The sequence below is a fragment of the Ovis aries genome, chromosome 2 (genome assembly GCF_016772045.2).
Source record: "Ovis aries strain OAR_USU_Benz2616 breed Rambouillet chromosome 2, ARS-UI_Ramb_v3.0, whole genome shotgun sequence".
NCBI lineage: Eukaryota > Metazoa > Chordata > Mammalia > Artiodactyla > Bovidae > Ovis > Ovis aries.
In genome coordinates, this window is record NC_056055.1 from 223,577,805 (window position 1) to 223,595,863 (window position 18,059).

An 18,059-nucleotide genomic window follows, 5' to 3' on the forward strand; every position below is an offset into this window, starting at 1 on the left:
TGGCTGCTACATTCACCCGGAATTTTTGACCTACATTATTAATCTGCACTACTATGAAGAAAGGGTTTGTTAATCAAAGATAAACTATCCCGATGATTCTGAATTAGTAAATGCCAAAACGGCATTTGTGCCTCGCAGCAGCATAATGAGGCAATGCTGTGCACACAGATATCTCTCTGCTAAGTGGAAGCTCTCTGGCTGGCCACATAGGAGGTCTCTCCTTACTGAAAAATTTCTTTTTAATTTTGAACCTCTTCCCATCATTACCCTTCACGAAAATTAAAATAAGAAGCTAGAATTTTGTCCTATTCAGCAAACCGTCTGGCAGGACTGCTTGCCATGGCAGAGAAAATCTCATTGTGTCAGAGGAATTTCCTGTTCACCTTCTTCCTAGATCTAAAAGAATTACACCTACATTTTTAATAAAACTTTGACTTTGTTTCCTTCCCTCGCATAACATTTCTGCACATTTTCCTCTTTTGGAGGATTTTTGGCTGGTCTTCCTTCTGTGCTTTGTGCCTCCTGGCTTGGTAGGGGTTGCCATAATCCCTTGGCTTGAATCCTTAGGTACACAGAGAAGTCTCCCCACAAAATCTGTGGGAGCCAAGCCTGTGCTCAGCACATCTCCTAGAGGCTGCCCTCCACCAAACAGAATGATTTCTGTACAGCTGAGGCTTCAAAAGGTTCCTTCCTAGTATTAATCCCGTTAAGAACACAAAGTAAGTAAGTGAAGTCGCTCAGTCGTGTCTGACTCTTTGAGACCCCATGGACTGTAGCTTACCAGGCTCCTCTGTCCATGGGATTTTCCAGGCAATAGTACTGGAGAGGATTGCCATTTCCTTCTGCAGCGGATCTTCCCGACCCAGGGATCGAATCCAGGTCTCCCACATTGTAGATAGACGCTTTACCATCTGAGCCACCAGGGAAGTTCTAAAGTTGAGATGTACTGGTGGGAAGCCGGAAGGGTACGGGGTGGGGTGGGGTGGGGTGGGGGGGTGGCGCGTGGGCAGAAAATACTGACTGAATCATAGAACAGATTCCCCAGGGGTTCGCAGACCACCTTCCCAGCTCCCTGGATCTCGGACATTAGACATCCTAGGTTTCTGAGGATCTATGGGCAATGTTTCCATTGCCTTCTTCCAAAAGCCAACTAACAAAAGGCTGCCATTCAGAGTTCTTGTGACGCTATCAAAACCTCCTAAATCATACTACCCATTGTAAAGAAATAAAACTGGTGACCGTACAGTGCTCACATCCTCAAAGTGCAGAAATAAAAGGCAAACACATAACCAGAGGACCTGTTCACACCACATATATTAAGAGACTGGTCACATCTGTGTAACTGAAACTGCTTTCCGGGAAGGTCTGCCATTCCAGAGCCAGTTCAAAATCCCGTTCCCTCCTTCCTGCCCCATTCTTAACTTTTTATTTATTCTAGAGAGTTCAGGGGAAAGTGAGAAAAGAATGGCTTGGGATTGGAATACTGTAATAGTTCTCACTATAGAATCAATTAGCACAGATATATTTTACTTAACTATTGAGTGCACTTACTGAAACATTCATTTTAGAGAGAAGTGGAGCAAAAGGCAATAGGGTTGTTAGCAATTTATAATCCTTTCCCAGTGAAGTGTGTTGTTCTTAATAGCTTCACAAATGAACAAACCATGGTCCTTTCTTCCTCCACCCCTTTAAATCCCCAAAAATAAATAACAGGGAGCCGGCAATGTGAAACACGTGGTAGAAATCCAGAATGGAAAATTAGTATGATAAAGTGTGGAGACTGCTTTGTGGGAAGAATGGGAGTAACTGGGTCAGGAGCAGAGCCTAGAAATCTAGATTCCCATTCACACTTTGGAAAATCTGATATTCAGGACTGGATAACAGTTCTGAAATGAACTCAGCAGAAACACCCCAGGAACAGAATCTGTTTTCTAGTCATCTGCTTTAGAAGGGAAAGTGTGCAGGAAATGAGGCAAATTAACTCTCCTCTCCCACCTGTCCGGTGTGAATGTAACTATGAAAGTGGCTCCAAAAGCAGGATGTGTTTGAAGGAAAATTTTGTCAACCACACAGATCAAGCTCCCCATTAAACCATTCATTGTTCACAGGCTTATAGGGCAATTCTAACAAAGACCTATGTCAATATTAAAAAAAAAAAAAATCAAAACTACAGCTGCTAACGTTTTTGTTGGAAAATACAACAAAGTGTAGCACTCTGCTTGCTAAAAATCAATTTTGTATTCCTAAATAATCTGTAAATGCACTGATATCCAACCATGACTTTGTGATTAAAAAGGCCAAGACAAAAAAAAAAAAAAAAGCCAAGACACATCCCTTACATGAGAAGTCCAGCACAGAGTGACCCAATTCACTGTCATCTGTTTTCAACCAGTGTCCTAGACTTCATTTATTCTCCACCACCTAGTACAATGCATGCTATACAGCTGGTACCCAAAAAAATATCTGCTGAATGAATAAACATCCTTCTAAGTATTATTTGTATTATAATACAACTCACATTTACGATTAGATCCCTGTAGTTCTTCTTCAAGGGCAGAACGTAAGCAACAAGCACAGATATCAACATAAGCGCTTTCTCTATACACATTTAGATCCTACAATAAAGTGGATGTGATTCCTACCTGCTTGGTTCGTGGTCACAGTGACGGACACGGATTGGTCTGGGCTAGGGTTATACTTGGACACACCATTCACTGCCCAGATTTCAAACGTGTAGTTGGTATGGGCCAGGAGGTCAGTGATGGAGACCTTGGTGGTCTTCAGGCCGTTCTGCTGTGGGGTGTAGTGGACCCCACTTCCACAGGGTCGGCACTTGCTGGAGTCACCTGCTCCACACTTCTTGCACACAACATTGTAGGAAATGTCCTGGCGGCCACCTGTGTTCTGAGGACTGCTCCATTCCAAGTTCACAGAAGTCTCATTGACATTTGAAATCAAGTTGAGAGGAGCAGATGGTGGGCCTGGAGGGAAAAAAAAACCAAAACATACTATCAAACCAAGAACTGAAACGAGCCTTTTGGAATCTCTCAGAACTTACATTCTTTTCTGCAGCTATAAGAAATAAGATGAGCCCATTTAGCAAAGAAAGCCAAAAGCAAATTAAGCCAGCAAAAATCATTTAAAAGAGCAATACGGCAGAAGGCTGTCTGTGTGAGTGTCATTCTCTTTTCTGTACAAACAAATACAGCAGTGACCAGAGATGTGAAGTAACTCTATATCAAATAGGCTCCAAATGGCTTTCTCTCTGAAGTGACCTGGCTATTTTTCTCATAACTTGCCTAGCCTTACTCTTATCATTTGAAAGATGTATACACAATTGTGTTTCTAGTTCCCAGGGCTGCTGTGGGACTCTGGTAAACTACTAGTTATATACCACTTTTGAAGATAAATGATGATTCCTAAGTACAGTATGTTATCAATATGGAATAAAATTAACTGAATGGCATAGATATCCCTCTTCCGTCCGACACAGCAGTTGAGAGTTAAACTATTTGTGGGTAATTAGTAGGAACTGGTTTAGCCTGGCTGCAGAGAAGTCAAAGGTACAGTTGTTGAGAAATCTCAACTCCACAGCAGGATTGTGCAAAGGTGCCCAAATCTCCATGGCCTGATCTTCAGCTGACCAGGGCTGCACCAGGCCCTTCTCATTTCTACTGACATCAAAGATTTCCAAAATATATCTGGCGGTCACGATTCTTTTGAAACAGAACTGATTGCAAACAATATAGTACTTAGTTTAAAAATAGTAACAATAAATAAGAGCACAGAACCCTCTCGATTCTTACTGTAGATTAGTCTCTAGGCCAAGATGTTATGAAACAAGCTGCCTTCAGGGAGAAGAATCAGGATGGGAGAGAAAAGAGGGGATTTTCCTGATCTGACCTGATTCTAAAGGTCTAAAAGATGCCTGCCACACTCTAATGAAAAATATTGATTCACTGCAACAACTGGGAAGTTCTCTTTTTGCTTCCCTCTTTCCCATTTTGGTCTTCAAAGAAAAGAACCGAAGTAAGTATCAATGAAAAATTGAGACTTCTTGCTTATTGTTTCTATTCTGCTGCTAATTTACTTGTAATCATTGCTTTCAGGGAAATCTGTCCTTGTTACTCAGGAAAAGAAAGTTAAAAGGAAGTAACTGGCAGGCTTCCTTATCTAGTCAATCATAATGGAATATACTGTCCCAGAGTAGCCACTGCCAGAGAATTGGATGAGGTAACTTTACGAAGGAGGAGTAATACCCAGTATTACTGAGTTCACAGTGACGAATGGCTAAAGGATTTTGGTAGTAATATTGAACAAAATAATTCATCTCCTTTTCTTCTCATACAACTTAATTGAAGACTGTAACAGGGTAGGCAGGACCTCCCAATTTCCTTGGAGACTAATTACTGACAACCTCTCTCTCTTAGTGTTAAGACTTGATCCTCATCCTAAGAACCTTAAAAGAAAAACAGTGCTGTAAAATTTGTGTTAAAGGACAAGACTGCCCCACAGAAGTCTTCAGAAATAAATGCACAAATTTCTTTCTCATTTAGATTTTAAATTTATCTCTTTGGTCCTTAGTAGAGTGAGCGTTAATGTTTTTTTTGAATAACATGATTAGAGCTATTTGAAATAACAGACACTTAGGGCCAGATAAGATGTTAAAGATCACTTGGCTGAATAGTTTCATTTTATAGATGAGGAAATTGAGAGCCAGAAAGTGGAGCTGATAATACTGAAAGTTCGTGCAATCTAATTAGTAACAGAGTTCGACTAAAATCCCAAAGTACTAACTCCCACACAGTGGGGTTATTCCCACATTAAAGATAAAATAACAACAAAATCAGGAGCTTCCACCAAAGTTTGAAAGGCAAAGACAGGAAAAAGGACCAAGTGTCTTCAATTTTGTTCACATTCTGAGATGTTTCTTGCCATCCTAGTGAAACTGATTGCTAGTCTGCTGCTAAAGTTGACCACAGCTTGGTTCATAAAATGGGTCAAGCCACTGGTTCTTATTTTGCTGTGACTTTCAGGGTTAAATAAGAGTGACTCTTAAATCCATTAACCTCCTTGCCAAGGTTCCTAGTCCACTTTCACATGGGAAAATGTGACACAATGAATCAAGCACTGCAGAAGCAAAAAGTCAGTAATTAGTATGTAGGACGGGACATGGCAGTGTCTAAACAGAGAAGAAATGGAGCAGAAAACTAAATGGTCACAGGACTCAGAGATATAACACTGCCACGTGAAAAAGAAAAAAAAAAAAAAAAAGATGCTGCAGGGTTTCAACATGGAGGGCTGGCATGATAACAAGACACAGTCCGGAACAGCCTTCTTCCTTTGGGCAGTGATTCTTCAAGAATCTACCCTGGAGCAGGTGCTCAAAGGAGGACAGAATTAATAAGCAAGCTCAGAAGTTCAATGCTGCCTCCATGAATGGTTTGGTGAATTTGTACTGCATTTGTTTCACGTTTTGTTGCCATAAGGAGTGATGGCTCCATGGTGGCACAGTCGCAGAAATTTGAAAATTGGACTATAACTGGAGATTTAAGGTGGGGGGAATGAAATAAAAGAAATGTGTACCCAATATGATTGTTGGCCTACATAAGCTTGGGGAAAGACACCTGGAAAAGGAATTTTATAAATTAAACTCATTATGGTGGTTGTATTGTATCTGTGTTTTCCCTTTTTTTGAAAATTCTTGCCAACTATAAGATGGTAAATACATCAAGTATGTTTTCATATATAGGGAAAGATCATCTCTTCCTCAGAAAGGAAGGCACATTATTCTCAAGAAAATGAGAAAAAAGCATGGACTTTAATACAGCCAAAAGTCAGTCTGGGCCAAACAGTCATCCTTAACAGCAGCTTCTTAAAATAATTACCTATAGAGATGACTGAAGAGTTAAAAATAAGCATCCTTAGCAACATGAATAGTTCTCAATAAACACAAGGCATCCAGAAGGGAAAAAAACTTACATTTTTACATACTTAAAGTTTACATTATCTTTTTTTTCTATAAGTACTGAAACCAAGCAGGAACTATGGACAGATCCCTGTGGCCCCAGCGTGCAGTTTATAGGAAAGTTTTAGCCAGCCTCCTGAGCCTTCCTCAAGTTCCAAACAGCAAATCTAATCAGAGAAGAGAGAATGCACAGAAACAAAGGAAAACAGTCAAGCAAGAAAAAATAATAATCATTTGGCCATAAAACAAAGTCAAGGACGTTTAGTTCCTCCTCAGTTCAGTTCAGTCACTGAGTCGTGTCTGACTCTTTGTGACCCCCATGGACTGCAGCACACCAGGCCTCCCTGTCCAACACCAACTCCCAGAGTTCACTCAAACTCATGTCCACTGAGCCGGTGATGCCATCCAGCCATCTCATCTTCTGTCATTCCGTTTTCCTCCCACCTTCAATCTTTCCCATCACCATCATCATCTTTTCAAATGAGTCAGTTCTTCACATCAGATGGCCAAATTATTGGAGTTTTAGCTTCAGCATCAGTCCTTCCAGTGAATATTCAGGGATGATTTCCTTTAGGATGGACTGGTTTGATCTCTTTGTAGTCCAAGGGACTCTCAAAAGTCTTATCCAACACCATAGTTCAAAAGCATCAATTCTTCGGCACTCAACTTTCTTTATGGTATGACTTTCACATGTCACGTGATGTGATGGATCATGAAAAAAGCCATAATGGAAAAGCCATAGCTTTGACTGGATGGACCTTTGGTGGCAAAGTAATGTCTATGCTTTTTAATATGCTGTCTAGGTTAGTCATAACTTTCTTCCAAGGCACAAGTGTCTTTTAATTTCATGGCTGCAGTCACCATCTGCAGTGATTTTGGAGCCCCCAAAATAAAGTCTGTCATTGTTTTCCCATCTATTCGTGATGAAGTGATGGGACCAGATCCCATGAGCTCAGTTTTCTCAATGTTGAGTTTTAAGCCAACTTTTTCACTCTCCTCTTTCACTTCCATCAAGAGGCTCTTCAGTTCTTCTTCACTTTCTGCCATAAGGGTGGTGTCATCCGCATATCTGAGGTTATTGATATTTCTCCCGGCAATCTTGATTCCAGCTTGTGCTACTTCCAGCCCAGAGTTTTTCATGATGTACTCTGCATATATGTTAAATAAGCAGGGTGACAATATACAGACTTGACGTACTCCTTTACCTATTTAGAACCAGTCTGTTGTTCCATGCCCAGTTCTAATTGTTGTTTCCTGACCTCCACACAGATTTCTCAGGAGTCAGGTCAGATGGTCTGGTACTCAAATCTTTTGAAGAATTTTCCACAGTTTGTTGTGATCCACACAGCCAAAGGCTTTGGCACAGTCAATAAAGCAGAAATAGATGTTTTTTGGAACATCTCTTGCTTTTTCCGATGATCCAACAGATGTTGGCAATTTGATTTCTGGTTCCTCTGCCTTTTCTAAATCCAGTATGAACATCTGGAAGTTCACAGATCACGTACTGCTGAAGCCTGGCTGGGAGAATTTTGAGCATTACTTTGCTAGTGTGTGGAAGTGTAAATGAAGTCGCTCAGTCGTGTCCAACTCTTTGCGACCCCATGGACTGTAGCCTACCAAGCTCCCCTATCCATGGGATTTTCCAGGCAAGAGTACTGGAGTGGGTTGCCATTTCCTTCTTCAGGGGATCTTCCCAACCCAGGGATTGAACCCGGGTCTTCCACAGTGTATGCAGATGCTTTTACTGTCTAAGCCACCAATAATGGTCAATAGCGTGTGAGGTGAATGCAATTGTCCAGTAGTCTGAGCATTCTTTGGCATTGCCTTTCTTTGGGATTGGAATGAAAACTGACCTTTTCCAGGTCTGTGCCCTGATGATTTTTCCAAATTTGCTGAAATATTGAGTGCAGCGCTTTCATAGCATCATCCTTTAGGATCTGAAATAGCTCAACTGGAATTCCATCACCTCTACTAGCTTTGTTCGTAGTGATGCTTCCTAAGGCCCGCTTAACTTTGCATTCCAGGATGTCTGGCTCTGGGTGAGTGATCACACCATCGTGATTATCTGGGTTGTGAAGATCTTTTTTGTATAGTTCTTCTGTGTATTCTTGCCACCTCTTCTTAATATCTTCTGTTTCTGTTATGTCCATAATATTTCTGTCCGTTATTGTGCCCATCTTTTCATGAAATGTTCCCTTGGTATCTCTAACTTTCTTGAAGAGATCTCTAGTCTTTCCCATTCCATTGATTTCCTCTAGGTCTTTGGATTGACCACTGGGGAGGCTTACTTATCTCTCCTTGCTATCCTTTGGAACTCTGCATTCAAATGGGTATATCTTCCCTTTTCTCCTTTGCCTTTTGCTTCTCTTCTTTTCACAGCTATTTGTAAGGCCTCCTCAGACATCCATTGTGCCTTTTTGCATTTCTTTTTCTTGGGGACGGTCTTGATCCCAGCCTCCTGCACAATATCACAAACCTTAGTCCATAGTTCTAAAGGCACTCTATCAGATCTAATCCCTGGAATCTATTTCTCACTTCTACTGCATAATCATAACAGATTTTGATTTAGGTCATACATGAATGGTCCAGTGGCTGTCCCTACTTTCTTCAATTTAAGTCTGAATTTGACAATAAGGATCTCATGATCTGAGCCACAGTCAGTTCCCGGTCTTGTTTTTGCGGACTGTATAGAGCTTCTCCATTATTTGGCTGCAAAGAATATAATCAATCTGATTTTGGTATTGACCATCTGGTGATGTCCATGTGTAAAGTCTTCTCTTGTGTTGTTGGAAGAGGGTGTTTGCTATGACCAGTGTGTTCTCTTGGCAGAACTCTATTAGCCTTTGCCCTGCTTCATTTCGTACTCAAAGGTCAAATTTGGCTGTTACTCCAGGTATTTCTTGACTTCTGACTTTTGCATTCTAGTCCCCTATAATGAAAAGGACATCTTTTTGGGTGTTAGTTCTAGAAGGTCTTGTAGGTCTTCATAGAACCATTCAACTTCAGCTTCTTCGGTGTTACTGGTTGGGGCATAGACTTGGATTACTGTGATACTGAATGGTTTGTCTTGGAAACAAACAGATCATTCTGTCATTTTTGAGACTGCATCCAAGTACTGCATTTCAGACTCTTTTGTTGACTATAATGGCTACTCCATTTCTTCTAAGGGATTCTTGCCCATTGTAGATATAATGGTCATCTGAATTAAATTCATCCATTCCAGTCCATTTTAGTTCAGTTCAGTTCATTTCACTCACTCAGTTGTGTCTGACACTTTGCAACCCCATGAATCACAGCACACCGGGCCTCCCTGTCCATCACCAACTCCTGGAGTTTACTCAAATTCATGTCCACCGAGTCAGTGATGCCATCCAGCCATTTTATCCTCTGTTGTCCCCTTCTCCTCCTGCCCCCAATCCCTCACAGCATCAGAGTCTTCCAATGAGTCAACTCTTTGCATGAGGTGCCCAGAGTACTGGAGTTTCAGCTTCAGCATCATTCCTTCCAAAGAACACCCAGGGCTAATCTCCTTTAGACTCAACTGGCTGGATCTCCCTGCAGTCCAAGGGACTCTCAAGAGTCTTCTCCAACACCACAGTTCAAAAGCATCAATTCTTCGGCGCTCAGCTTTCTGCACAGTCCAACTCTCACATCCATATTTTAGTTCACTGATTCCTAAAATGTCAGTGTCCACTCTTGCCATCTCCTGTTTGACCACTTCCAATTTCCCTTGATTTATGGACCTAACGCTCCAGGTTCCTATGCAGTATTGCTCTTTATAACATTGGACTTTACTTCCATCACTAGTCACATCCACAACTCGGTGTTGTGGTTGCTTTGTCTCCGTATTTTCATTCCACATCTTCATGTGTTCCTCCTCAAAAGAAGGATATTTTCCTAAACCGTAACCTTGAGTTCTGCAGATACAAACCCTCATCAGGTAGAAGTTAACTGCATGGAGACCATAAGCACTAGACCTCAGACCAATTTGAATCAGAAGATTGATGACTGAGATTCTGGATACATTACCCTGTTACCTCGCCATCAACCAATCAGAGAACTGAGCATGAGCTGATCACATACCCCAAGACCCTCTCCCTTACACTGTCTTGAGAAACTCTTCCCTCAGTGTTTTTGAGTGTTAGCTCTCCATTCTGCTCACTTGGTGCCTGGTTATAAACGCTGTACTTTCTTTCACCACAACTTTGTGTCAGTAGATTTGCTTTGCCGTGGGTCAGGCAAGCAGGCACATGTTTGGTTTGGTAAGAGCATATCTAGATATTTAGGAATCATTGAATTTCTAACAAATGATTGCCTTTCTCATCAGAAATATGCCCACCTCTTAATGTCTCCAATTGCATATATGAGATTTATAATTAAGAGAGATAATCATACTATTTAATTTTCTAGTCTCTATATTGATGTCATATCTAAACACATACCAATATCAGGGAGCTGTAGGTCATTGTGAATTATGTTTTATGTCTTCCCAAACTGCCCCACTACTGGCCTGAATGTAGGACTGGCAGTTATCCTGCTTATATTATTTCCTATTTCAGGTCAGCTATCAATATTTCTGGTTCTCTTTGAACATGAAAGGATAAAAAGGTCTTGCTCAAGCTGGTTTTAGAAAAGGCAGAGGAACCAGAGATCAAATTGCCAACATCCACTGGATCATGGAAAAAGCAAGAGAGTTCCAGAAAACATCTATTTCTACTTTATTGACTATGCCAAAGCCTTTGACTGTGTGGATCACAATAAACTGTGGAAAATTCTGAAAGAGATGGAAATACCAGACCACCTTATCTGCCTCTTGAGAAACCTATATGCAGGTCAGGAGGCAACAGTTAGAACTGGACATGGAATCAACAGACTGGTTCCTAATAGGAAAAGGAGTATTTCAAGGCTGTATATTGTCATCCTGCTTATTTAACTTATATGCAGAGTACATCATGAGAAATTCTGGGCTGGAAGAAGCACAGGCTGGAATCAAGATTGCCAGGAGAAATATCAATAACCTCAGAAATGCAGAGAGCTTCCCTGGTGGCTCAGAGTTTGAAGCGTCTGCCTGCAATGCAGGAGACCTGGGTTCGATCTCTGGGTCGGGAAGATCCCCTGGAGAAGGAAAAGGCAGTATTCTTGCCTGGAGAATCCCATGGATGAAGGAGCCTGGTGAGCTATAGCCCACAAGGTTGCAAAGAGTTGGACATGACTGAGCAACTTCACTTTCACTTTCAGAAATGCAGAAAATAAAGAAGAACTAAAGAGCCTCCCGATGGAAGTGAAGAGGAGAGTGAAAAGTTGGCTTAAAACTCAACATTCAGAAAACTAAGATCATGGCCTCTGGTCCCATCACTTCATGGCAAATAGATGGGGAAACAGTGGAAACTGTGGCAGACTTTATTTTTCTGGGCTCCAAAATCACTGCAGATGGTGATTGCAGAAATGAAATTAAAAGACACTTACTCCTTGGAAGGAAAGTTATGACCAACCTAGGGAGCATATTGAAAAGCAGAGACATTTCTTTGTCAACAAAGGTCCGTCTAGTCAAGCTTATGGTTTTTCCAGTGGTCATGTATGGATGTGAGAGTTGGACTATAAAGAAAGCTGAGCACCGAAGAATTGATGTTTTTGAACTGTGGTGTTGGAGAAGACTCTTGAGAGTCCCTTGGACTGCAAGGAGATCAAACTAGTCCATCCTAAAGGAGATCAGTCCTGGGTGTTCATTGGAAGGACTGATGTTGAAGCTGAAACTCCAATACTTTGGCCACCTAATGCAAAGAGCCGACTCATTTGAAAAGCCCCTGATGCTGGGAAAGATTGAGGGTAGGAGGAGAAGGAGATGACAGAGGATGAGATAGTTGGATGGCATCACCAACTCAATGGACATGAGTTTGAGTGGACTCCGGAAGTTGGTGATGCACAGGGAGGCCTGGCGTGGTGCAGTTCTTGGAATCACAAAGAGTTGGACACGACTGAGTGACTGAACTGAACCAAACATACATTTGATATCTGTTTCTATTACAGTTTGTGTGATAGCAGAATTGATGTCTTCATCACTTCCTGGTGTTTCCTATTATCCCTAGTTCATAGCAAGCTCAATAGCTGTTTGAGGAGTCATGAATGACTGGCTGGAAATAAGGTCCTCTAATGCATCTTCTATCCCTCCACCTACAATGCTATTTTAAGCCTGTGAATTAATACAGGCTTTTCTGGGCTAAGCCTGTATTAGCCAGCTTTTCACATACAGATTCATTACCATTAAGGCCTGTAATGGAACATCTCAATGTAACTAGTTTAATTCAAGTTTCTCTTTGCTACAATTTAAAAACACTCTGAGCAAGTAGGAAGGGCTATGCATCATCTAGAGGTGGTGACATCTGTTGGGAAGGATTGTGGAGCCACACAATTATTCAAGAAATACCTACTGTGTCCAGTTTTACTTACCTGCTCTAGAAGAAGGAAGAAAAAGAAATATTCTGATTCATTGTGATACCTCCCTGGATAGGGAGGGGAAGGGGCATGAAATTAAAGAGGGAAGGAAGAGACTAAAGAAAGTTAAATATGGATAATATGAGCCTCAGGAGAATGGATATGTAAGCATCCTGCCCTCTTCTTGTTTTTATAGCTCCATAACCAGCCAGTATAACTGGAAATTTAAAATGTGGGCTCTGTCTAAGCTTTGTTAATTTGACAATGTTTTTTATGACCTTTCTTTTTCCATCTTGATTTCAGGTGATGATTTCTTCAAGCAAGGAACTATGGCAAACTTTATCTCTGAAGCAAGTTAATTTCATGGGCCTTTTCCTTATTAGCTTTTATAGAATTATGGTTTCTTTTTTTCTTTCAACTTTACTTTTACAAGCAAAATTAAGACAATTTTAAATACAAATCAATCAAGTACTGAACCATATTTAAAGGGGTAATAAATGTCCTCCCTTTACATTTTTGGCTCTTTTTGTATAACCTGCTTAATATTCATATATAAGCCTAAGGTTCTATCTTTCTTCATCAAAGAATGGGTCCGGCATGCTTAGCTATTTCAAAGTTCTCATGTTTAGAATGCCTTTCACATTTTAAAAATAATTTAGTGACATGGGTAATAGGTGAACTAACAGAAAGAAGCAAAAGTCAAATGTAATAATCCTTAACTTACTAACCCTTGATAACAGTGTTCAGCAAGCTTCTCTGTAAAGGGTCAGATAGATAGTCAATATTTTAGGCTTTATGGGCTATATGGTCTCTCTGGCAAATGTTCAACTCTGCATGGCTCTTGAGAGCAACCACAGACAACACCTAAAAAATGGGTATGACTGTGTCCAGGAAAATTTGATTTGCAAAAACAAAGGCAGTTGAATTTGATTTTCAAGCCATAGTTTACCAAGCCCTGCTACAGAGAATTTGATGGGAGCAAATATCCTCTTCCTAGAAAGATTATCACCAATGATTTTGCATAGAATTCTAGGGATTTCAAGCATACTCTGAACTAATCTAAGGAGACTGCACTCATGATTTACACACTTATACAAGGCCTCTCAGATCTTGGTAGTGGTAAAGAACCCGCCTGCCAATGCAGGAGGCATAAGAGACTTGAGCTTGATGCCTGGGTCAAGAAGAGGAGGAGGAGAGGAGGTCGAGAAGAAAATGGCAACTCTCTCCAGTATTCTTGCCTGTAGAATCCCATGGACAGAGGAGCCTGGTGGGCTATAGTTCATGGGGTCGCAAAGAATCAGACACAACTGAACAATTGAGCTCATATGCAGGCACAGGTCAGATAACAACTATGGCTTCTAAAGTCCAAATTACACCTACATTTTATGACTAACAAAGGAATAAAATGCAGTATGTCTTATGGTTTATGTTTCGGTTTTCTCGTTGCTCTAAAAGCAATGGCCCCTGTATTTCTTGCCACTGTGGATAGATTTAACGAACATCCATTTGCTTCGCTGGTGTGAAATACTTTCTGTATCGCACAGCAGGTACTGGTGGAAGGTGCTACAGTGGGTAATTATCATTTTCTAGTGGGATGTCAACTTGCATTCAGCTGACAGGAGTTTGACAGCGTGAAGTTCCCAGGAAACCAAAGCCAAATTACAGCAGAAGCAAAGAACTACTGCGTCATATCATGTTACATCATAAAAGAAATTTTGATCTTCCTTAACCTACCGCATACTTTCCTCTGGGAAAAGACAAGCTTTCACGCTATCTAGAGAAATTAAGCGAATGTGACATTTAAGAAGGGCAATATTCCAAGCATCAAAGAAAATTCTAGTAATTCCACAAAACATAATTCTTCCCTCTTGTGGATTAGAAATTCCTGAGTGAAATTCCTGAGTAGTTCAGAAAATATGCTTGATGGCTTATGCCAGGATTTAAAGTAGACCGTTTAGACATTCACGTGAAGTCTACAGGAACCTTAATAAAGTCATTCAAAAAGGTCAGCCAACACTAAACCCAAAGCCAAAAAAATGCCTCCAGTGTGAACTAGGCATTTGGTGTAAACCATCCCATGGAAAGTCTAGGCCAGAGTAACTGCCACTGGGCACCTTACATAAGGTAAAATTCACTTCTTTGTTCTGAAATTTCACTTCAGAAAACTGAAATTTCAGCAAAAGATGGACACCTGCTTTGAGAAATGCATTTAAAAGTATGTTCTGCCAGGAACCTCTCTGGCCTGGCAGTTCAATGGTTAAGACATTGCCTTCCAACGCAGGGCATGCAGGTTTGATTCCTGGTTGCGGAGCTAGGATCCCACATGCCTCGTGAACCAAAAAAAAAAAAAAAAAAACCATAACATAAAAACAGAAGCAATATTGCAACAAATTCAATAAAGACTTGAGAAAATGGTCTACATCAAAATCTTAAAGAAAAAAAAAAACAAAAAAAGTAGGTCCTGCCAAAGTATTTAAATCTATATGGACACATGGTGTAATGTGCCACAAAAACCTGAAATTTCTGTTTCTCACAACAACTGAAATTAAAATGCCAACAGACTCCAAGACCAAGAGGTTTAAAATAAGTCATTTTAAAACTCACATTGTTAACAAAATTTTAAACACGCAACTCAAATTCTTTAGACTTGGTAGCTGTACCTGGAATTCTCTCCCCTGGCTTCTTCCTTGCCCCCTGGGTCTCAACTCTCAGCTCCTCGGTCCTGACCACTCCTTGCAAAGTGAAATCCTTCCCTTTCCTCTGTTTTACCCTATGATATGCTCTTTTTTCCCCCCCTCTTTCTTATAAAAATTTTACATTATCTTGTGTATCATTTATATTCCCATTAGAACAGAAGCTCCATGAGAACAATAATCTTTTTTTCTGATTTGTGAGAGTCCCCCAGCCCTTAGAAAGAAGTCAAGTGTACTAGGTGCTTATGGAGAATCTGCTGAACAAATAAATGAATGAATGAAGATTCCTTAAGCCCAGTGCAGCTTACTCCTCAGAACTGTCATCACCATGGCACTCCGGATTTATCACATCACAAAAGTTGATGAAGAAAAAAAGGCAATCACGTGCTAAAAGGTTTTTTTTAAAAAAGTCCACAACCAGGGCTGGCAGATAGCTGATACGACATCAAAGGAGCCAGGCTCTTGTATAAAGCAATTTCCAAATCTATCATAGACTTTTCATACTGAACTGATTTTTAATCACCATTTTAAAGTTCAGTGTTGTTGTTCAGTCACTCAGTCATGTGTGTCTGACTCTTTGCGACCCCATGCACTGCAGCATTCCAGAGCTCCCTGTCCCTCACTATTTCCCCAAGTTTGCTCAAACTCTTGCCTCTTGAGTCAGTGATGACATCTAACCATCTCATTCTCTGTTGCTCTCTTCTTCATCTGCATTCAATCTTGCCCAGCATCAGAGTTTTTTCCAATAAGCCAGCTCTTTGCATCAGATGGCCAAAGTATTGGAGCCTCAGCTTCAGCGTCAGTCCTTCCAATGAATATTCAGGACTGATTTCCTTTAGGATGGATTGGTTTGATCTCCTTGCAATCCAAGGGAGTCTCAAGAGTCTTCTCCAACACCACAGTTAGCAAGCATCAGTTCTTCGGTGCTCAGCCACAATCACAAAAAGATAACCAAAATGATAACATGGATCACAGCTTTGTGTAATTCAATGAAGCTATGAGCCACGCTATGTAGGGCCACCCAAGACTGTGGAGGTTATGGTGGAGAGTTCTGACAAAATATGGTCCACTGGATAAGAGAATGGCAAACCACTTCAGTATTCTTGCTTGAAGAACCCCATGAAGAGTATGAAAATTCAGTGCCTGGGTCATGAAATTAATTCTGGATATGGAAAGAAACATTCTTCCAGCGCACAGACAGAAATGCAATTCGTAAGTGATCAGTTTCTTGAAGCGCTCCTGTCACCCTTCTGATACACCAAGGCAGCCAGTGCAAGACAGAGTTTCTGAGGAAGAGACGCCTTGGGTCTTGAGTCCCATAAGGCTTCATTAATCATGGACAACTTTTTGACGGTCCATAAGACTTCAGTGCCTTAGCTGTAAAACCTTCTAACCCTTCAGATCAGCCTTTGTTAATCTCTCTCCAGCTGCAAGACAGGTTATAAGGCAGAATAAACAGTTGGGGTGTGTAAGTTGTGACTCAAACAAAGTCGTGCATCCTCCCTGACAGCTGTATATGCTGTCACTGCTAATTGCCTTCTCTCAGCCTTTTCTGCTGTGGGTAAGTTTACATGAAGACGGCTGCTGGGACACCTCTTCTGAAATGTAGGCACAGGGCATAACCTTTTATCACAGCAGTTTATGCATTTAACAACGGCTAGAGCCAAAGCAGGACAGCCCATTATTAAAAATCTGAGTCTTGCAAACACATCAATCCTTTATTGCTGTCCCCAAAAAAACTTGGGGTCCCAGCCGAGGTCACTCCTTACTGAAATTTTGCTACCACTTATTTTTCAGTATATCTAGTATTTTTTTTTTCATTCTACACCCAGGAACCGTTTGCTTTTTCTTTACCAAGTTAACTGTGGTTGAATTTTCTCTAAGATGACTAGTTTATGGCTGAAGTGCTCTATGCAGTCAACTCTCAGTTATCCAGAAAGAAGTCACAATAAGGAAGCCCATGAAAAGTAATTTAATAAAAAAAGCATGAACATTTTCCTTTAGAATTAGCTAGTGTGTGAATTCATCTCTTGCAAAGTTCTTTCTCATCCTTAATCTCCTTTGCTCCCCATAATCACATCTGGTAGAAAAGTATGTGTTACCTGAAGCAATCTGATGAGCAAAAACTAAGATAGGAGAAGTGAAGCAACTCACCCAAATTCACCCAGTCAATAATGTGCGATGATAGGATCAGAAAGACTGATTCAAAGGCTAAAAGGATCCCATTCCCCGATATATGCACAATCCAAAGGAAAAAAATGAAGTGTATCTACGCATTCTCTGTGGACCCAGCTGGGACCTCTCACATTTCTCCTGGCTGTTTTGCCTTTCAGGCTGACGTTTGCTGGCATTACTTCCTGTCAGGTGCTCTGGTCTTAGCTAAGATGTGCTGTTTCCCTAGTTTCTACATTCCAGTCCAGAGCAGGGGTTTTTATTAAAGGCTCTTTCCTGGGTGGAAGGTCACAGGAGGGTGGGGGGCAATTCTACGCATGCAACAGGGCTCTCCCCTCGGTCCATCTTCTGCCAAGCTATAGATGGCTTGTAGAACAAGAGTTCACTATGACGGCAAAATCAAAATGCTGATAGCAGAGAAGGTATTCACTTCTCACCCCAGGGGATCTCAGGAAAGTGTCTAATTGACCTTGTTTCACAGAAGCATGCTGTGCACAGCCAGGGTATGACTTCCATGAGTAGTGTCAAAAATGCTACCCAGAAATGACAGGGCCTGGGTGATAACAAACCATTCTTAATTATTCATGGTGATGGAAAAATTTTAATAACCTGGCTAAATGATACTGGCAGTTGAGTCAAGTTTTTCACTTGGGCTCACAATCCTGCCCCTCAAACATCTACATTTCCCAGCTGAATCTACAATGTACTATTAATCCTGATAAAATGTCCACAATGGACTATTTATCTGTATATAACCAGAAGTAGGTTGGAGGATAAGATGGAGGCTAAAAGAG

The 18,059-nt window shown here is 41.0% G+C and overlaps 1 protein-coding gene across 4 annotated transcripts in view; it reads right to left on the minus strand.

The window, feature by feature from the left end:
• The window catches only part of EPHA4 (EPH receptor A4), a 177,115-nt gene that overhangs the window by 84,675 nt on the left and 74,381 nt on the right, over positions 1-18,059 (minus strand). For all 4 annotated transcript variants that reach the window (XR_009599651.1, XR_009599650.1, XM_060411342.1 and 1 more), the window contains exon 5: positions 2,643-2,981. Coding sequence is in view for 2 of the 4 variants with exons in the window: in XM_060411342.1 (XP_060267325.1) it covers positions 2,643-2,981 (339 nt within the window). In the remaining 2 variants the exon portion in view is untranslated. The remainder of the gene's footprint in view (positions 1-2,642; positions 2,982-18,059) is intronic.